General features: G+C 37.9%; 1 protein-coding gene across 1 annotated transcript; it reads right to left on the minus strand.

Moving 5' to 3' along the window:
• Window positions 1-137: 137 nt before the first annotated feature.
• CFAP300 (cilia and flagella associated protein 300) lies at window positions 138-22185 on the minus strand. The gene is made up of 7 exons (XM_064441312.1): window positions 21940-22185; window positions 21360-21441; window positions 19448-19520; window positions 13548-13714; window positions 11109-11281; window positions 4830-4896; window positions 138-545 (listed from the first exon to the last, which is right to left on the minus strand). Exons 1-7 carry the CDS (start codon window positions 22047-22049, stop codon window positions 414-416), a joined length of 804 nt encoding a protein of 267 aa, XP_064297382.1. The 5' UTR covers window positions 22050-22185; the 3' UTR covers window positions 138-413.
• Between the last annotated feature and the right edge of the window lie 291 nt (window positions 22186-22476).

The following is a 22476-nucleotide window of genomic DNA, read 5'->3' on the forward strand; positions in this document are numbered from 1 at the left end:
ATGCGTGGCGGCGAGGGGGGGAGGTCGCCGGGCCGGGCCGCCTGACGCACTTTCTCCCGATCCTGCAGGGATTTCACGGGCTCTAGAGCCTCCCCCAGCATGTGTGCGTCGGGGGTCCGAAAAACTGAAAAGGCATCTCGAGAAATACCCTTTATTAAATCAGACGGGTGAGGGGAGGGGCGACAAAACTGCCAGGACAACAGCCTCAAGAAGTGTGCCTTTTAAATACAGAAAAGTTACACAAAACTTTTGTCACTAACCACACAGTAACATCTAAGTGAAGGTGTGGCCGTTCAGCGCCTCTGATCCAAGGAGCACATCCTTCCTCGTAAGGAAACCGGGCAACTTCTACCCGAAATTGGTGCAGAGAAGGCCACCCCCGCTGTAAGACTGGAGAACAGCCAGGTTTATAACTAGGCGGTAAATAAACTTCCACCAAAACAGTGATATAGAGCGTGCACGTGTCGCTTGCAGGGATCCACGATCAAGTAGGCAAACGTCTGTTCGTGGCTTTTGCTTGAAGGGTAACACAGGCCATTATCATCCTAAGAGGAAGTTAAAACCAGGATTAGCAACCCAGGAGAGAATTCATAAATTCTGAATGAAATGTAGCATTTTGTTCCAATTGTAACTGTTTATTTCATGGCAAAACAATAAATACACCATAGTTTATTTAAGCAGCGTTATGTCTCCATGAGGATCCTGACACTACAAAATGCACAGTAGTTCTAAATACCTTGAGGGAAATGTCATATTAATATAAATTGTAAAATTAAACATGTAAGCACATGTTTACACAATGAAAGCCTAAAATACAAATGATTAAATATACAAAGGTCCAATCACATTTCCTTTGAAATAGAAAAATATTTAGGGACTCTATATTAATGCATCAAGCTGTTCTATCCCTAATTCTTTTTCACTTTGCGTTTGCTAAAGCATCTGTTCAGTTTCAAATATTTGCCTTTACGGAAAACTCTCATTACAGCTCTTGTTAACAACTTTGAGCTGTAATTGAAAACAGCTCATGTGCCAATCTCCAGAAAGGGCTTGAAGGGCATCTAGGCACCTAGCACCAAAATCCTCAGTCTGAAAACCCATGTTCAGCTCACAACCAGCACAAACTGGGCTCTTTGACTTAACAGCCTACGTCTGCACACATCGATAAGAGCTTCAGCACTGACGGGGCAGCACAGCCTGACACCCACTTCAAATCCTATGGGGACCCAGAAACTAGCCAGGGGAATTTTTGAAGGGTTGATTTTTTTTTTTTAAAATGTGTTCAGGCTGGTAATTGAACATCTAAGAGATCAACAGATACATAGCCGATGCCCCCTTTCTTTTAAAACATGTACGGTTTCCTCCTGCTCCCCAATGCCTGTATACACCAGTTGAAGAGATGTAGGTTCTGTTCCCCTTTTTTTGCCTAAGGGAGATTCCTATATTGCATGTATTGTCCATTTTCTCCAGGAAAATCTTAAACTCCCAGAGTACAGACTATTCCAGATTAGAGGCACATGTCTCACATTCTTTTGTTGAAGATGTCTTCCTTTGCATAAAATGATCCATCTTTTTTTGGACCAAGGAAGCACGAAAAATGTAAACTCTCTCTGAGGTTAAGGCAGTTAGCTTTGAAGGCAAAGGTCTGGGTTCCAGTTTCTGCTCCGAGGTCCATTTGTGAATTTTATCCAGTAGCTGTTACTGGCACCTCATTTTCTCTCCTGTTATTTCAGAGAGGAGGAACCCCTTACTATACATTCTGGTGTCTTCCTTTGTGGGATTATTCAAGACCATAAATCTCAAATGAAGATAAGCACCACTGCAAAATCATTGTTTAAGACAGGTAGAGATTTGATAATGTTTATTCACAGCATTTTCCAATGGCAGTCACATGCCGCGAGCTAAAAATAGCATTCTATTTTTAAGCAAAGTGGCATATAAGCTCTGTAGCTCCAATTTTAAGATGCCTAGCTCTCTTCAGGTGTTTTTTAGGGATACATGTATATCAAACACCGGATTCTCAGTTGCAGTAAGGAGAGCAGGCTTTAAGATTTTACAGTACTCAGCACCAAAGAGAGCCTAAACTAGTGCACGAAATTGAAAAAAAGGCAAGAGAAAACCAACATAGAGTTGTGATTGCTAGTGTAACTTTTTTCCCATTGCTACTGAAGATCCCACTCCTGCAGTCCTTGTGGAATCGACCAATGCCAGTTAAGGTTTTGACTGTTTAAAGGCATGCTAAAAATTTATTCAACAGCTAAGAATAAAAATGAGTTAAGTTCTGGTGATGAGGCATTTCAAGGAACGCCAGAATATACCAACCCTGGTACCAGGAAAATAATAAATATAAGCTAATTAAATTAAAAGGGTTCTTAAATTTATTTTAATTGGTATAAGAAGTCATAAAAACTCTAAAATACTTGAGCATAAAAGCTCTGGAATTTACACAGACTTACTCTGGCTTTTAGAGCCGTAGGGTACATGTACCTGAATTGAGAATCACACTGGTTCCACCTGCAGTGTGGCCTTCGGCTCAGACATGCAGGGAGTGTAATGATTGATTGACTGGCGTTAGAGTAGGCTAATTTTATTTTTTCTTTGTAGGAATACAGATAATCAGCTGATGATTTAAGAGTACATGTGTATAGCATAAGACAGAAATACAGATCCTGCTAAGCATCTCTCAAAACTGCATCATTTAGTCAACAATTTTTAAAAACTACTTTTTGAATAAATGATGTATCATACTGATTTCTAACACTGCCATAGTTCTGGTTCAGACAAAGAAAGTTCTAAAATACCAGATAGCATCCAAATACCTCAGCTGTAACAACGTTTCACTACATGCAAGCCCTAAAGCTTTCCAGGGTATTATCTGGAGTTCAACAGAGGACTTGGTCACAAGATTTAAAAGTATTTCTCTCAAGTTTTGATGCTAAACAGAGCTGCAGACATTTATAATTACACCTTAATACCTTGAAATATTTACATCTCTAATAGTGTGCTTTTTTAGATATTGTTTCCAAAACAAGGGCATCTTAGCCACAGCTTAAAAACCAAATAAAAAGGAAGGGATGGTGCCAGGATGGTGTTAATTCCTGATTCCATTTGTACTTGTGTGAATATACAAATATATTTGTTTGTCCATTTATTAATCCAGCTTGCAAAAATGTGTGCTGTTTGAGCATCTCAGCTGCTCTTCAAGTCACTTTTACCAGAACAGCTTTTTTTATTTGTATCAGACTAGGAAGGTATGTCCATTTCTTTCAGATACAAACCAAGAAAACATGGCTTAAAAATTGTCAGCTCAACATTAGGATTATAATAACACACTCTACAGTTATTTACCACATGAACTCAGAAACTAAATCTACTGCAGAAGCATAGTTATCTCCTTCAGAGAAATTTTTCACCACAAGCACAAGGCATTTGTGCTCCAGTAGGTGCCTTTCCTGTAACTTCCAAGTAGATTTTAAAGAGTTTTGATCCATAGAGCCATCAAGCAATGTAGCCATACCCATTTAATCCTTTCTCTATTCTGAGAGAAAATTCTTCAGGATGTTCTTTAATGGAAACCAGAATTTCAGAATTCTCCTTCACCTCACAGATTTTCAGAATGTGCAGTAAAGCCTAATTTCCCCCCAAGGCTACAGGGAGGACACACTGCTCTGTATTTATACAAGGTTTTGTTTTGTCCACCCACAATTTTGTTTTCAAAAAGTTGCCTAAGTTTGTCCCTTTTTTTATAAAATATTGATGATATTTAATGTATGGCAGACAGTTAGGGCAGCTCTTAAATATCATGCATCTACCTAAACATAGAAATCTGCAAAGTTCACATCAACACATTTGATTCAGAGATGGGGAGAAAACAGTAAGAGCCAAAGAACATCAAGTTATCAGCATTTTGCTTTTTTATTTCATTTTTATTACAGTCTGCAGCCTAGTGGAAAGGTAAATTTTGATACACCCATAAAGTGTTTATTTTCAAAAGCCTTTTATGAATCACATGTAGTACTTAAAAGATGATGACCCACAGATGAACAACTGGGCTATTGGCAACTTACAGGGAAGTTTGTGCAGTCTAAAATGACATCAGCTGGTTCTTTTGAAAATGGGTACATAATCTGACATTTAATTATTACATATGCTGGTTATTTAAGAAGAATTTGGAATAGTTCATCCTACTGTAACAATTAAATGACAGATACACGGTATCCAGTAAACATGCAGCCAGTTCTTAAAGTTATCTTGATGGTAAATGTATTATTTTGCAAGAGAAACAGACAGGAATGAGACTTGACAAGGGAGGGGAAGAGTGGCTGGCAGTCATCTCGCCACCCCAACCTTTTGTATACTAAACTTCTGCAGAGTCTTTATAGAAACAGATGCAATACAAGCTATTCAGAAAGATCTAGCAACATCACTGAAAATAGAACTGTACAAATTCAAGAGTGGATTCTTAATCCTTACTGCTACCTCAAGTGAATCTAAACCCAGAATTATTCGGACCTGAAGATATTTTTTTTTTCATAAACTGGTTTCTGGATGACTATTATGACTTCAAGTGTAATCTAGTAAACCTATTGTTAGTGAGCTACCAAATAAAACTTTAGTTGGTGGTTATTGATGAGGAGTTAGTAAAGAGGACAAGAAAGCAGGATGAGATCAGGGAAAGAGTTCATGAATAAAAATTGACAACAACTATGGAAAAAATAACCCTTTAAAATGGAATATTATGCTTTCTTTCTGTAAATGTCAATTCATTATTTTCATGTTATGGATGTTACTTCCAGTAAAATCCTGTACCAAAAATTATTAATACTTACATATGCAGCCACTCTGAAGACTGTAGAAATAATACATATTTCTTTTGTTTCCGGATTCTTTTGAACACTGAAATACAGGGGAATAACACGTACTTAATAAGTACGCTAAGCACTGATTATTAGAAACCTTCATTTAATAAATACATTTTTAACATATGCACTGTGCTCTCACTCAATTTAATCAAGTTCAAATTAATAGTTAAATTGCAACTCATGTCACATTGACCATGAAAAGGTACATTGACCATTGTTAGAGAATGTGGATATTATGACATTTTACTGAAAACTACTGAACTTGCACTCATCTGAGTTGGTGCCACTGTTTTCAGCTACTAAATCACAGCAATATTACCCAGGCCTAGATGACTCCAGTATAAAGTTTGCATTTTGATAGCTATGAAAATTTATTCAGCTAAACATTTAGCAAAAATCTTTTCACATATTCTTTGAGAAAAAACCTGCAAAGTGAACTGCGTCTTAATACAGACTACAAGAAATAGCAGCAGTACTGGTGAAGAAATGCAGGCTTTAGCTCATTTTTAATTAACATATAATTTCAGTTAAGTTCATTTTTCCTCCTTTGGAATGTTGTATATATAGACAGCTCTACAACTTAGGATGGTATTGGTTCTGAACTTCCGTATTTCTAGACTGACTGTTGTGAAGACTGCCATTTCTTCCATCACAATTACTAATAACACTAAGATATTATTGCAAAGTATCCAGGCATCTCAATGTATTTTAGATAAAGTATTTTTAAACGTGTCATTTTTCCTTAGGTCTGCTTTAAGTGATGCTTACATTTCTTCAGAAATTAGATCATGTAACTTCTATTCATGTATCTAATTTCATATTCCTATTTATATTAACTCACTGTGGAGCAGTTCAGCCTTATAAATTCCATACTATACAGTTCCAAGAAATGCATAGCTCAAAACCTGCCTTGTCACAAACAGGTTCAGTTCCTGGGAAAGGTCCCAACAGAGCCAAGCTGCTGGAGGATGTGTGTTAAACACAGCCCAGTTGTGCTCCCCACCAGCTCCAAGCTGCCTGTGACAGCAGTCCTCTATTACCACTGCTTTCATGAAGCTTCTTTTCATAAGAACAAACCCCAAATCAACCAACACCATCTTTGTTGATTAAATCTCTCCATCCAATAAAAGAAATTGACTCTCCAATTAACTGATTTCATCTGTAGAGTAATGACAGAGTCATGTATGAATTAAGCCTATACTGTGAAGTTGATCTTTCCTGTGGTGAGTCAGTTAGGAGGCTTTCTCAGAAATTTTTGTTGTAACTGACATGTTCATATACTCAACAGCGATTAAGATGGCATTGCTGAAACTGGTACTGGCCCCAGCTGTCTGCCTTACCGCCCCTCTAGAGATTACTGCCTTCCCAGCAGGGACAGCTCAACTGGTTCATGACTCAGCTTCTGAACCACTGCAGTTTACAGACCAGCATATTAAGATAAACTAACACGTATGCTGGTTTATGCTAACGTACCGGGCTGTAAACTGCAGCAGTTCAGAAACTGTTTAACCATCTCTGCTGCAAGAGTGACAACTTTCAGAACAAGGTATAGAGGGCTAGTGGGGTTAGCACTTTCTACCATATATCACCACCCCAAAAACTACAATCGTATTTAAGTTACTCTGGCTTCATCTTCTTGTGTCTGAAATTGAAGCTTTCAATTTCTGGCTTCTTAATTCTTATGTTCTGTATATCTAGGATACTAAAGTAAGGGGTGACAGTGAATAAGTCTTCCTATTTATTCCACTGTCTTGAGAAATTTTCCCCTTGTGGTTAGCTTCCTGTAAGTAATTTTTTCAGGTTGAGCATTTATTTCTAGTACTTTGGATAACTTTTAAGGCAAAATAATATATCTGCCAAAATCAGATGAGATTCTTCCATTGGTGACTTGAAAGAAACCATCCTTGGTTTCTTTCCTTGCCTTTGACAAGCTCATTTGCTCTATTTCTTTTTTTTTTCTCCCTAAAAGGTTTTAGAAAAAACTACTTTGTCTTCTTTGAAAGGATAGTATTTCCTTAAAAATTGTCTTAATACCCCCTTTGTTCTTTCAAATTGCTAACTTCTAAACTATTTATTAAATATGGTAGTTCCCTCATCACTTTAACGTGCACCTATTCTCTTTTTATGAAGAGCAAACTTCCTCATTGTCTCTTAATTCACTTTGGGTTCTATTTATATCCTCACCTTACTGTCAATATTTTATTAGGCTTTCCAAACATTAAAAGAACAACTCAGTGCTTTCACATAAATTCATTTATTATGGGGAAAAGAACATGAAGATGGCACAGAAGGAAGGAGAAGAGAACAATGGCTAGAAGATATTACAGCAGCTGTCACCATGGAGAGACACTGTCAGAAAAATCAGGGGCTAAGTACAGATGACAAGATTTATCAACAAAGATTCAGAGATTATATTTTAATTAACAAGTTTTTGTCATGTAAATGTATTCTTTAACTAAATGGAAAGTATTACAACAAAGATATTGAAATTACTTGGGTTACACAGGATATGACAATGCTAAAATTTTGGATGGATTCAGATGATCGCAGACTAATTACTGCTAGTAACAGACACCAAGTTGTGCATTAATTAATGAGGAAGTAATTAGTACTCTTTTTACAAAGGAGAAAATGTCTGTCATTTAATAGTTGTATTTGGAAGTCCCTACCTGTGCTTGTAAAATATCTGGAGTGCTTAATTTCAAAAGGTTATTGCATTGTCTCATAATAAAACAATTTACATGGAAATGGTTTAATAAAATGAAATCTCAAGCCTTTTGATGATATTTTGAATGCTAGTACCTTGGAGTTAGAACTCAGGAAAGGCCAGAAGAAAGGTTGTAAGAAAGAAAAGTGGGGAAAAGCTCGTAATAGCTCTGCCACTCCTGGCACTAAAGACACATTTTTTGAACTCTTCATGCCAAGGCTCTCTTCCATAAGAAAAGCTGTTACAGGACCAAACAGTGGTAGTCTATACATCTGTAAGCATATCGTGATTAGACTAAGTTCATCTGAGGGGCTAATTTGCCAATGCACATGAACTAGCAGCTAATAATTTTTGTACTATCCATTTGTTTTGCACCAAGCCTTCTGAGCCCTCAAGACATGAACATTAAAGCTTACGAAGAGTACAGTTTACAGAATTTTTTAATACATGAAAAATGTTTATTATCACTTTACAAAGAGTAGAAAGTATCCAATGTGACTGCAATCTAAGATGAAAAGAAACCAGGCAGAGGATAGCAGTCTAGAAAAGAAGAATTTAAAGAATAGTTGGTTTTCAACAGGAATTTGAAGGTGAACCATTTGGTGAGCAGAATTTAAGAGACCACTACTGTCATTAGCAATTATCTACTGAAAATAAGAGGCCATATGAAAGTAATTTTCATTGCTTTACCTTCTGTTCTGGTGTAATTTGTGCAGAAATGAATTAAGTAACAGTGCACAGCATGGACTCGAAATCAGAAATTAAGTCAAGACTGTGGCATTAGTGTCCCTCTTCAGAGCTGCATTGCTTGTCCTTTCACTGGCCTTTTCTCTCTTAAGATGGTGGTAACAAAACAGCAACAAAATTTTGGATAAACTGGGGGCAGGGGGAAATGAGAACCGTGATTATGAAGGGGGAGGGGAAGTCTGAAATGTCAAGACCAAAAGTTTTTCTCATGTGACCAACAGAGAACTTAATATCAAAGCAGCAAGATAAAAGATTGGTTAAATTGTTAGTTTCTTTCTCAACTGCTAGTCAGTGTTAATGCCAGCTCCACTGGCAGTGAGAAACCAGCAGACATTTTTAGGCACAGAAATGGAGAGACACATGGTAGATAAACACTGAAGATCAGTTATGTCACACAAACTGAGTAGATGTACTTCAAAACTTTGGAGGATAGAAAGCAAGCTGCCAACTGGAAAAAAAAAGGTCAAAAAAAACCCCACCAAAAAACCAGAGGGATGGATCTTGAAAGGTTTTCTCCTGATATTGTCTAAAGGACAGAAGTAGCACTCAAGAGAAACATCACAGAAATATATAAAGGGCCAAAAGGGAACAGGTTGAGGGTATAGAAAAGTCAACCTTGCAAGCAGGATGAAGTTGTGGGGAAGATTTTGGCAGATTTTTTTTTTTTTGGGGGGAAGAAACAAGAACTACTTGACATCCTTACCAAATTGTACAGCAGGAAAAGGAAAAAGAAGGGAAAAGGTTTAAGGGTATAGGAAGGTAAAGAAAAGGAGTGGCTTAGAACATAATTTGAACATGTTTAGGAGAAAACAACTCAACAACAATGGGAAGCAATAAAGTGAAGGAACTAATTGGATTTGTACTTTGTCCTAGGTCAATTCAGCAACACAAGGGCAGAAACAGCTGTAGTCAATGCAGAGTCAGCTAAGGCCAAGGATTAGAGTAACAAACAGCTTGTTTCAAGTGCAGAGTGAACAACTTAAAAGAAAAGGGAGGGTAGAGGTGAAGCCCTGATGGATCCTTTTATGTCATATTCTGTATTTCTGAAGAACCCACTTGGTTTCCATCTACATACAATATGAAAATATCAAAACCAATCACACTAATAAGAAAGCTCTAGTGACTAATCACAGTATTCAAATTAATACATGCAGCAATCTAAGTTCATTATTTCTAAAAAATCTTCCTAGAATATTGATAATGCTCAATTTCTCTGTTTCAGTGGTTTCTCTAAAAGTATCAAGTGTTCTACTGCTGCTTTAATCATTTATTCTAGATGACTCTGGGAAACAACACATGACTAAATCAACTTGCACCCTGAAAAGTACTGACCATTAGAAAATCTGAAAGCTGCTTAGAAGTTATAAAAGATTTGTAAGATTCTTTGGTTAACTATTACAAAAAATTCCAAAAAACAGCCAAATATTTTGTTTTAAATATTCTGTTTGGATACTCCAGTCTATATACAAGTAGTACAGAAGGAAAGAAATATTCAGGCAATTAAGAATCACTGGGTCTAATCCTTTCACTGTATCTTTGTTCAGACATATAAATTTTACTCTTAAGTTTATCCAAAGACATTTTAAGAACAGACTTAATGATGAATGCATCTTACGTGATTATTTCCCTAATATCCTTGTATATAGTCTTAAAATAGGAGATGAAATAAAAATTGGTCATCACACCATTCCAAACAGAGCTGAGAAGGAAGAATATCCGTTCCTACTTCAAGCAATTTGAAGCTTTTGTAGCATACATTGTAATGCATTACTTAGTATCCACATTATCAGAGTTCTTGTACTATTTCTCATATCAGAGGTCTGCAATTGATTTCCATTATTCAGGTTAATATTGTTCTTTATACTATCCCACAGATACTTATTATGAGTGGCAAAGTATAATATAATATAAAATTTTAGTAATATCATTGACGATCTTCATATTCCCGTTAGCTTAGCAAGCAATGAGTCTTTGCATAACCCATAACTACATTCTATTTCCCACCAGCCAGGAAACAAGAAAACTTGTCAATTGAAAAAGTCAGCATATGGATATATCAAAACAGGGCAAAAATTTGCCTTTTTTTTCTGAATTTGAATCTCTGATCAATCACCTCTAACCTCAAGGAAAAAAAACACAAAACACATAAAATTCCAAAAATTCCATACACTAGACTTGGCAAAAACATGTGTGTTATTCCACTGTGTCATGTTAACAGCCAGATTCTATCACCCTTAGCTTTATGCTGCGAGAATTGTATTTGTGGAATTAAGAATGCCAAAATCCAACTGTATTTTAAACAAATAATAATCAGCTGGAATGAAATATATAAAGAACGAAAAGTGTCAACTAAAGTATTTAATTTTAAAATTCTAAGCCAAAAGCACCTTGAAAGTAGTTCAAGATTATGTATCCAAGACTGAATTGTTGATATTTTCTCACTGACAGCGGGAACACAATCGGGTTCCAGTGCCATGCCATGTTTTCAGCAGACGATTATAGAAACAAAAATCTTTAAAATGGGAATGAATTATAAAACATCAATGTCCATATATGTAATATAAAAAAGTTTTTATGTGGGACAGATGCCATTAAAACTGCATATATTTTTGCCACTGAACTACTACCATTGTTATATGGTATTTTGATAGTTGAAGACAAATAAGCTTGCAAATTGATTAAATAACAGACCCATTTTTGAAGCAGTAATGCACAACAAATATACACAGATCAACCAAAGTATCTATGCACAGCACGTACATATACAATTGTATAAAACAGAAAATGCTTACCTCACCAAATCTTTATATAAAGCTTTTGTTGTTTCTAAGTATGGGCCAACTACATCTTCAAACTGGCAAAGAGTTCCCCCAATGCAGAGATGCTTAAAAAGACAGAACAGAAATTCCTTGCGATCTGATTGACTGAATAAGTCATAATGGTCTGAATCTTCCAGAAGCAAGACCTTGTGGAACAAGAAAATAACAAGTCAAATAGATGAAAACTACTCATTTGAGATTAAGTTTATAAACAATGCAACTACTTTGCTGTATGTCACACAGAGTTTACGTCCATATGAACTATATGAACTCAGGATGGAAATGAGTACTTCTCTCTAAATCCTTCTTCCAATGATTCAATTATGTTCATAATTTATAGATGCAATATAAGGCAGGATCACTGTCAGATTTGTGCCCACAAGACATAAGGAAAGATTTTTCTTGTTATTCACTGGTTAATTGCTCATCGACCTAATGAAACCATCAATAATCTGAAAATAATCTAGCTATATTTGGTATGTGGATCACTGCCAATTAGTTTGTCTTTGGTAATTTTGCCTACATTTGCTTTTTTACTCTAAGTTTACACAGCTATCTCACATTTGAAAGGGAATCCTAAGGATCTCCCAGAAGAGATCACTCAAATTCACATCATTCTTTACTGCAGACTTTAGTAAGCCTTTATGTGTAGCCTGGATAAACCAGACATGCTATCCAGCTGCCTCCATGCATCTCACCTGCCTTTTGCTGCAATATTATGTGAACACAGAGGACTTGCTATTAGTCCCAATATTATTCACTGTAAGGGTGGACAGGAATTGTAACTCAGTATGGCTACAAGACATTTTGAGTCACATCGGCCAAACTGCAGATGCCAACCCAGGCAAACTGGTCAAGGCTAGACGTGAGCTTACCGCTCTCTGGCCCTCTTTATAACATCACTACACAACCTGAGTAAAAAAGGACCTGGGCAGCAACTGTTGTTGATGGCCACCTCATACGTATCCCAGCGCCCTTCTTGGTTGAAGCAAGAGAAGACGTGGCAGGTAGGAAAGAAGCATGGAGTTTTGCAGCTGAGAGCCACCCTCTGACACCAGGGGATAGACAGTTTGCTGCCCCCTACAGTCTCCATCCTAGGGAGCTGACTAATTTAATCGGAAGTTTTGACATCAGTGCTGGCAGATTTTGACTCTGAATCCTTTCTGCCATCTTAGGTCTTATGAGTAGGAATCACATTCATTTCAAACAAATGTGAATCCGTCAACTTGCAACTTGCAGACACACACATCCTTTCTAAGGGAAATAAAATAGAAAGAGACTGAAATTCTAATGATTTATTTTTTTAAATGTTGCCTCTAACTTTCCTACATCCTACTCAATTTTCAGAAAACATTAACACAGGCCCGACTTATAAATAAATACATAGTATTTTGAACTGCTAGGCTACGAACCACATCTGAAATTCAAGCATGAGCTTGAGTTGTCTCCTTTTCCCAGAACTTTACAGGACAGACCAGTATTTCAGGCCACATCCTGTAACCAGTGTCACTGGTTCAAATACATTGCCTTCAAAGGATTTGCCAAGTGCAAATGAGTGCAACTCTATAATTATTAAGTACTTATGATGATTATATATACAAGGAAGAACAAAATCCAGTTCTCCCACAGTATGCTTTGCTAATACTAAACAAACATAAGTTAAAAAAATTGTTTTAGCTTATGAAGTCAAAAGAAACACAGTGAAGACATACGTTGATTAAGAAGGTGCCACTGTTAAAGAGATTATTTTTCAGAATAATCTGCTCTCTTAACACCTCCACTGGAGAATAACAAACAGCTTTTACCTTGCAGGCCTGTTCAGGAGTTATATTTAGTCCTTTTCCAGTGTTACACTAAGAAATAATTTCCCTCTTCACAGTTTTCTCTCCTTTGTTTCAGTGAAAATACATGAAGATGTCTTTCCTTAAATGCCTTCACATATGATATGGTCAGGATTCCTGGCCAGGAATGCTTCAGGATGTAGTTATTGAGTACATACAAGTTCATCAACTACCTGGAAGTAGCTGTGAACCCACAGTTCTGGGTATCATGGGACCTTTCTATGAGCACCACTTGTTTTCCCCTCCTAGACAAATGAGTAGCTGCATTTCTCTCCCCCCCCCCTCCCCCCACCCTCCAAGCACTGACTACCTGAGACAAGGCTGGGTAGAAAAAGTTTTTAGCTTTTTCTCCCACCTGAAAAGGAAAGAGGCCCCGCCTGGAAAACAGCCACTGCTTTCACACTTTCAGCCACTGCAGTGCCTCAGTCATTTCTATCACATGGCTGTTGATGCCTGTTTTTACCGTGGAAAGTATATTGACAGCAAGAAAAAAAAACACCTGAAAAATGTGTACCTACAGTACCTAATAGAGTATGAAAAATTATAAGAAAATATTCATTGCTATACTGACCTTCCTTAATTCATCAGAGATTAGAATATCATCGTAGTAGTCATCAAAACACTTCACAATATCTCCAGTTTCTCTAACAACTCCTTCAGTGTATAGCCGATCAAAAAATGACATGGAAATCTGTGTACAGGGCACCACTGTAGCTTCAATTTTTGTCACTTTGGAACCTGGAATAGATAGGAAGGCTTCACTCCATATCTCTTGCAATAAATAAAATAGCAGAATTTCCAGGTACTAATGGCTTTACAGTAATTGGTAATTTGATACAGCGTGGCAATAATCAGCTTCTCTGAATGTTGTGTGTGGCATATTCTTTAAAAAAAACAAACAAACAAACAAAAAAAAAAAACCAAAGCAAGCTAAGAAAAAATGAGCATAAACAAAACATTGAGTTCATCTGAATGCTACCTTCCATTCAAGCTCATGTGTCTGCTCCCCCTCTTGGTAATGATATCAACCGAAACAAGTAATGGATGAAACACTGTATGAACTCATCATCACATTACATCACACCCTTAGAAAATCATATTCCGCAGCTTAAGCCTTAAAGAATCTGAGGCCAAACCAAAATATAATCAGGGCTATGTTCATTTTGGTTTTTACTTTGTGGGGTGCTGTTAGCAGCTATTGACTTTTGTACTTCATCATGCTAAATTTGGTATTTGTCCTCAGGTTCTTTAAGGCTTAAGCTGCGGAACATGATTTTCTAAGGGTGTGATGTACAAAAAGTTATTTTGTAGCTACTGTAAGCTTTACTAACCAGTTATTTTAGGAGATGAAAAAAGTACTATCAGCACTTCCTGCATGAATCTGAAGTATTATCTCTGTAAGCATTAAGTGCAGAGTACATTTTTCTATAATTTTTCTGTTTTCTGTGCTTGCAAGCCATCCAAGGCTTGATCCTGTTGCTCATAGACATCTAGTGCCATACAGTATTTTCCTTAATGAGGTATCAGGCTATAAGGGCACATATCTTCTCTATATACAGTCTTACATCTACAAATCTGTATGCATGGTGTTGGATAACTTATGGCATCTAAAATAGCATTAGACTTCATGTTTAAGAAGCTTTGGACTCAGTCCAGTTCCATCTGCTCTCTGCAGCCCAAATGTTCAGACCAAATGTCAGAACATACTCTCTACTCATCTCCAAGTGCCCCCAAACACCCTTTAAAGTGCTTCTGAACAGGAGAGGGGGGGAGAGCACGAGTAAGTGTGAGCACGAGTGAGTGTGAGCAGGGGTGAGCATGCAACACAGGGCAGTGTGTCTCGGCAGAGATAATATTCACAGCATTCCAGCTTTCCATGAGTTTCCTCTTATCTTTTCTCCTCTGTAGGTTCCCTTGATGGAAGACTGGTCAACAACATCACAATGTTAAAAGGCTTTTGACTATACAAGTAAAGATAAAATTAAGTGGTGTCCTGACAAACTGGCCTAAAGGGTCACTAAAGACTAGTATTTAGGAAACATCCAAATTTCACTCTAGATGACAACATTTCAGGAGCAGAAACATGCCAAAAAGGGATGTATGAACCATGATGCTTCCAAGAGCACCTATAATTTAATCCTGATCCTAATCTTTGCAAGCGTAGCATAACCTAAAACTTCTCTTGCCCCCACACTTCCAAAAAGTCCTTGAGATTTCTCTCATATATTATTACATGGAGATTATTTGTTCATAGGTTAAGTAGAACTGGCATTTTAGGTATTTAAACCCAGGTAAACTATACTGCCTACCTGATCAACACTAAGAAAAAAATTAAAGAGAAGTTATGAGTTGATGGCTTGAAAATGTGTCTGCTTAAGCTAAAAGTACTGGCATGAAATTTTATAATTATTTTATTGGGCCAATGCGATGTAAAGAAAATTAGCTATAGAGAAAAGCTCGGAATTTAATTGCTTGGCTTCACAACCACAGATATGGTTATGAAAAAGAGTACTTTTTAGGAAAGAAAAAAGGTTTAGGACATACTCCTACCTGTCTGCATAGTGACTATCAAAAAATAATCAAGTTGTATAACCAAAATCATAAGTCAGAAAAAGCATGACTCACAAACTAAGAAAAAAACCCAAACTGATATTTATTTATTTATGCTTCCTCCCACCCCCTCACCTCCAGACTCCTCTAACTTCTAATTCTTAGCTTCCCTTCATGGGGATAGAATTTTTATTTTATAAGAGATTTAATAAATGTTAAATCAGCCTCTAACATAGAAATTATTCTGTAGACACCTATGAATCAAAAACTGAGCCAAGACTAATAAAAATCGGATGTTACATGACTCAAGAAAAAAGAGGCATCTTACATTTTCCCAGTTATTGCGCTCAAAGTATAAGAAATTGAGCTATTTACAGGCCTTCAATTGATAGGATTTTATTGAGGAAGGGGGAGGAAAGGAGACACACTTCTGCTCTGAAACAAGGTTTTATGAAAACTTTCATCAGGAAAAAAAAAATCAAGAGATTTGTAATCTATTCAGTAGTTCAGAAAACCAAACTATAAATGGAAAAGTTTAAATATACTGGAAGATCCTATTCTCCATCTGAGAGGTGAGATTTGAAATTGGAGATTCAGCATTTCCTAGAAAAGAGTGACCAGTTTTAATAACACTGTCAAAGTGAGCAATAAAATAGGAAGGAGAAATGCCTTGACAACTCTGCAAGTGGAAAACAAAGAGCTGGAAAGTACGGAAGCCGATTAAGCTTCTTATAACACCTAGCTCTGGAATACGTATAAAGTGCTGCCAATATACTTTTAAATGAACGGGTTGCATATCTAGTATGGGGAAGGTAAACCCCAGATTAGCTATATTTAGAATTCCTCCAAAGTTTAAGATTTTTGTCTCAGGGAAACATCTTGCAACTTACTATTTACAAAACAGTTAATATAGAACATATATATAAGGCAAGTTCGGTGCTCCATACTAAGAAGACGGTATTTCAAAAGTAAAACGTGCAGGTTGATGATTTATAGGCTCAAATGACATCTAAAATTTTTGTAAATGATAAACTATAACAGTAGTCTAAAAAATTGCTAATTTAAGATTACCTTCCAGATTCTAAAACCCCATTCCAAAGACAGCAATCGTTAGAGCTTCAAGTACATATGGCAACTCAAGAATCTTTCTTAGGCAAATACCACTCTTTTTTTCACACAAAAAGACAGTAACCCTATCCCTTTGAAGATAACTTTTCAAGTGTTAATTGAGCTTAAGCAGATACAGTCCTGCCTTCCCAAGGCTGCTGACAGGTGCAAGGCCAGTAATGTGTCCAAGGAAAAAATACTATTTAGTTTTCATTGCAGCTATTTAAAAATACAAGACTCAAGACACAAGTTGGTATGCATCAAATTTGCTCTTTTTGCTGCTTCTATTTTAGAAATATGAGAGTAACAGATGAAGGGGGGGCTTAAAGCACATGACAGAACTATCAGGTACTCTGCCATGCAGCCAGGAAGAGGGGAAAAAAGGTCCCTACTACAACAGGCAAAGTGTGGTATGAGAATAGGTAATTAAGTGCCTATCTGATCCAATGAAGCAGACTAGAGAATATCCTTGTGTATTGTTTACCTATAGTGTTATATTTCAAGTAATGTTACATCTGGAGTCCTTGAGACAATGTACTACTGTGGGATCATACCAGGAACCCCAACACATGGGGGGGGGGGAGCTGAGAAGAGAGGTACACGTTGCATTCCTCGGGGACCCCACATTTTATGCCACCTTTTGATCTAACAGATGGAGACTGAGGATATTACAGTCTGGTAATATTAAGGTGAGGATGAAAAGCAGTCAAGAAAAATAAAAAATGAGATTAGACACAGGAAAAAAACCAGTTTTTAGGAAGAGGAGATAGACAAGTAACAGAGAAGAGGTAGAGATAAATATGAAAGTGAAACCACACCCACTGAATTAAAAAGAAATACAAATTCTTAGTGAGAAGGTAAAAAGGGACCACAGCCTGGAAAAAGACAAAAGGATTATGAAAATACTTGCTCTAATAAAGTAATATTATATTGATATTTCATATAATGCTGACATCTTTCTGTGGGTCCATAAATACTTTCTGCCAAAGCTCATGGCAGGGAGAAGGGGGTTTCTAACAACCTATCTAAACCCTACTTACATTATGTGTCCAAATTATTTTCCCCCTACAAAGAAAACCAAACATTTTTGTTTGCAGAAGAATAAATACAGTATTTGAATCAACCTAGATTATGTAATTTTCTTCAGAATTTCTAAAAAGCAAAATAAGCCCATTTCCAGTATTTTCTTTGAAGAATAGGAGCTTGTTTTTAGAAGTCACTTCACAGGGATAAGTAAATGGCATATCTGGATTAATATATCAGCATGCCTGAAGAAGACTAGAGGATGATTTTTTAACTCCTCCCACTAAAAGCTAATTCTTACTATATTTTAAAAAAATGCACATGAAGACTAAGTATAGAAAAATGTGCCAACATTCCTCACCAAAAATAGGCAAAGAATGGGAAGATGAAAATTTAAGAGCAAATGGGGTATACCAGCTGTTCAGGATTTAGAAAGGGAACCCTTCCAGTCCTCAGAACAAAATGCACTGCTTCTGTGCTGAGGAAGATTGAGCAGAATCAGGAATTAAGCTGGGATACTTGGCAAGTGACCCTCCACTCTTAACACAAGGTATGTAACCTACTGACCTTCACTACAGGGACTGGCAAGTCATAGGCTAGACAGATAGCCTAAGAAAATTCTTGCCTAAAGCAGGAAAAGGTTTATCCACGGGCTGAAATATATTTATTTTCTTCCTGCTTGCTAGAGTGGAAAAGAGGTTCCTGGAGGGGCACTTGAGATGTTTTTTGCATCTATATATTTCAATTGTTTTGAAATGCACATCCGGAATACATGCCGGATACAGTGTTTGGAAAATGGATTTTGCTGACAAAAAGGTGGCAATGTCTAGTGTCATTGATTATAGTGGGGAAAACCTATGCCAATTCCAGAGAGTTGAAATGGAAAAGTTAGAAAATCCCCAAAGCTCCATTAAACATTTACACACAGTGAAGTATCTGCAGACAAACCAAAAGAACTGAGGACTTCTCACCACCCCTTTTTTAATATTCCAATTAAGGAAAATCCCTTTGGCAATATCAGAGTTCACACTAAGCATAAAATCCCACCACATTATCACATGCAATTTCCATTAAATTTTGTGTCGTTTACATAATCAAAAATACATTTTCAAAGTGGTGCTATAAAATCCTGTGCTATTTGCTCTTGGTCTTTCTCCTTTAGTGTCTCATCTCCATCTACAGACATAATCAAGCGTTACAAGTAGTTAATGATATGGCAACAAACTAGAAGTCTACCTTATGCCATGATTGCAACTAAAGCAACCAATCACAGGGCTCTCTTTCTGCGCCCAGGTCACTTTTGCTGTGCAGATAGACAAGCTCAGGGCTGTGCTCTATCTAATCTGCTGCTCTCTCAACTTCAATTTGTAACAGAGCAATAACCTCATATCTGCCCTAAGTAAGTAAGGTGGCTGCATCTATAGAAGAGTGTCTTTCTCCAAATGTTACCTGAATAAGGTAGTACTGTAATTCCACAATTAATGCAGTTTACTATGTCTGTATACCTGACCAGGTCAACTGGATATCCCAGACCATTTGAAAAGACTTCTAGTAGCTTGGTTTATGGATCATTGCAGGGGTCAAGGAAAAAAAGTGTAAAATGTGACTATTTAGTAACAAACTAGGTAAGAATCTTTTCTTATTATTTAGTAAAAGAAGCCATCCTTTAAGATATTTCAACCAGCTGAAGACACACATGTTATGAGCTGCAATTATTACAAAATGGTAAACTAGAGGAAAATAGTTACAACACAGACTTTTTTATTTAAGATTAATTTATTCAAAATTTACCCAATGTAGTCCATTGTCCTGAAGCTGAGAGCAACTTTAAACTGGAGTTCACATTTTGATCATTAAAAAATGCCTATATTATTCAAATAAGAGAACACAAGTTAATGAAATGAAACAGAAAATCATAATTTATAGTGCCTTGGATACTTTCAAAGCAAATTATAAGGATCCAGTTAGTAAGTAGATTCTGTATGATCTTTCAGTTTGGATACTAAATATCATGCCACCAGATACATGCTTTTGTAACTTTGTGTAGCCAGGGTCTTTTATATATTCATGATATCTTCAAGTACATATTTATGTATGCAGTATTAAGGTTTTACAGTAAAGCACTTCTAGCCCAAGAACACACAAAAAGGTTGTATGAAATCCTTGGAGGTACAGAAAATGGAAGAAGAGATGAAACAATTCTATCTCTGCATGCAATGTGTTGAAGTCAAAAATTAAATGTTAAGTACGATTGTAAGATTTACACTCTATAAATAAATTTGAAGCTCTAAGAACTGTAGGGACACACAAAAATTATTAAACACATACAGAAGAAATCCATAAGTTATTGAAGGGATGGAGATGATGTTCCACAGTAAGATTTGAAGTATTCAATCTTATTGATTTATCAATTTAAAAAAGGAGACATGCATAGTAATGCTGGTAGCTGACAAGTTTAAATGATGGATAAGCCAATTAAGAAAACCCACGCTTATGTATATACATACAAGCAGAGTGAATAATCACTGAAGAAGCTGCTAAGAAAATTATGGATTTTTCAGCCTCTGCATCACCAAATCTCTTACCACCTCTCTGGGATACAGAGAGATCAGACTTTATAATATAATGGTCCCTTTGTTCTCAATTAATTCACAGCTACTCAGAGTTCATCATTTCTTCACCGAAAGGGTTGTCAAACATTGGAACAGGCTGCCCAGGGAGGTGGTGGAGTCTCCATCCCTGCAGGTATTTAAAAGAAAGGTAGGCGTGGTGCTTGAGGATATGGTTTAGTGGTGGACTTGGCAGTGATAGGTTAGCGGTTGGACTCGATGATCTTAAGGGTCTTTTCCAACCTTAACAATTCTATGATTCTATGATTTCAGAATATTTTTATATTTTTAATTCGGAAGAGACAAGCATTGATAAGGTAAAGGCATATTTTGTAAACTTCAATTGTTTGAAATGCTTATCAATAGGAGATGAAATATTAGTGTACTTCTGTGTGAATTTCTTTAAAATTCAAAGAGGCTGAGTTCTTTATCCAGGATAACAATATAAAGTAGACATACAATGAATCAAAGAGTTGTCTTTAAAACAACAGATGTAAAAACCACAGTTTCTAAAACCAGAGTATTATTTTTTCCTGTCTGCAAATAGATGAACAGATTTGACTTTGCAGACAGCAAAAGTGGAAGACACAAAATCAGCAAGAGGCCTGAGTCCCAAAAAGCTGAGAGCACAAAACTCCAGTATAAAGCAATGGTATCCAATAGATTTTAAAATTTTGTATTTTCAGATATATGGTGCATATGCATGTGTAACTGCATGGTGTATTTACTGTGACAAAGCAGTAATAGCTGTAAGCAAGGGTTCCACCGTTTAAAGTCTCTCCCTGGGTAGACTTCCCAACATTAAATGAGGTGGCCAAGATCAGCATCCAGTTCAGATTCCCATTCTTGGGAATCCTGAACGACTAAATTGTTTCCTCTTAAAACAGAGTAACATTAGTACTGACGAAAATATTTTTACTGGACAATAATTAACACAAAGTAAGATTTGAACACCACACCTAAATCATCTACTTTCAAGGAGACAGCGAGGAGGCAAATAGCGTGCTAACACTGCTACAATGTTTGCCATTATGCAGTTTTCCAATCGCTATAATTTCAAAAGCCAATTTAAAATGCAAAGCACTTAGAACTACCATAACAAATTCATCCTTTTGATAGGGCTTAAACTGCTGGTCGAAACCGAATGCTTGTGCTGTGATCCTGCCTTGCATGGACCTGAAATGGAAAAATGACATTAAATATTCTGCAGACATACTAGGTACTTATTCAATCTGCAAATTTGCCTGGCTACACTACATAAAGTCGTATTCTGACCAATAATTACACTTTTTTCTTTTTCTCTTTTTTCATTCTCACTTCTAACCGCCTCCCGCCTCCTCGGAGGGCTGGCGGAGGAAGCGCAACCGCTGCCCGCGCGGCTTCAGAGCAACGCCGCGAAACCGAAACAGATCTCGGCCAACTCTGGAAGACAAGGACAAACGCCTTCCACCTCGGGACAAGCGGTTTACGTCCCTGAAAAATACACAGGAGACTTCCAATTAAAGGGGGGGAAGAAAAACAAACAGGAAAAAAAGAGCGCGGCACGGGCCGGCCGCCCGCAGAGCGGCAGCCGCGGGGGCGCGGCGGCCGCCCCAGCCCTCAGCGCCGCCGGCCCTGTCCCCTCCCCGCCGCCCCCAGCGGGGCGCCGCTCGCAGCGGGCCTTCCCCCTCCCACCATTTGAGGAGTCGGTCCCCGATGTCCCTGTCCTGCAGGCAGGAGAAGACTTTCTGGGGCAGGGAGCGGAACGCGAAGCCCGCCGCGCTGCCTCGGTGCCCGGCCGACATCTTCCCGCGCCGGCGGCGGCTCGGCGGTCGCCGTGGAAACGGCGCGGCGCAGGCGGTGCTCTGCCGGCGCGCTCCCGCCGCGGGGCGCGGCCCCGCTCACCGGCGTTCCGCCGCCCGGCGGGACCGCGCTTAGCCCTGCCCCGTGAGGGCAGCGGCGGCGCGGCCGCCGCCCTCCTGACAGAAGTTATTCGATTTTTGCCTTTCAAATGCCCTGATTAAACATCAGCCTTCTCTCCCCTCCCCTCTGCTCCCGTCTGTGCACCGGGAAAACTCTTTCAGGCTTGCCAAAGGAGAGCCTAGCACACGGCCTGCGCGCACCGGCCGGCGAAGGTGGTAGCGGGACCACCACAGCTGGCTTCATCAGTGCCGCTGCCAACAGCGTAGCGCCAAAACGTGTTATGAAAAGCGCGAAGTTGTGCATTACAAA

The sequence above is a fragment of the Phalacrocorax carbo genome, chromosome 1 (assembly GCF_963921805.1).
Source record: "Phalacrocorax carbo chromosome 1, bPhaCar2.1, whole genome shotgun sequence".
NCBI classification, from domain to species: domain Eukaryota; kingdom Metazoa; phylum Chordata; class Aves; order Suliformes; family Phalacrocoracidae; genus Phalacrocorax; species Phalacrocorax carbo.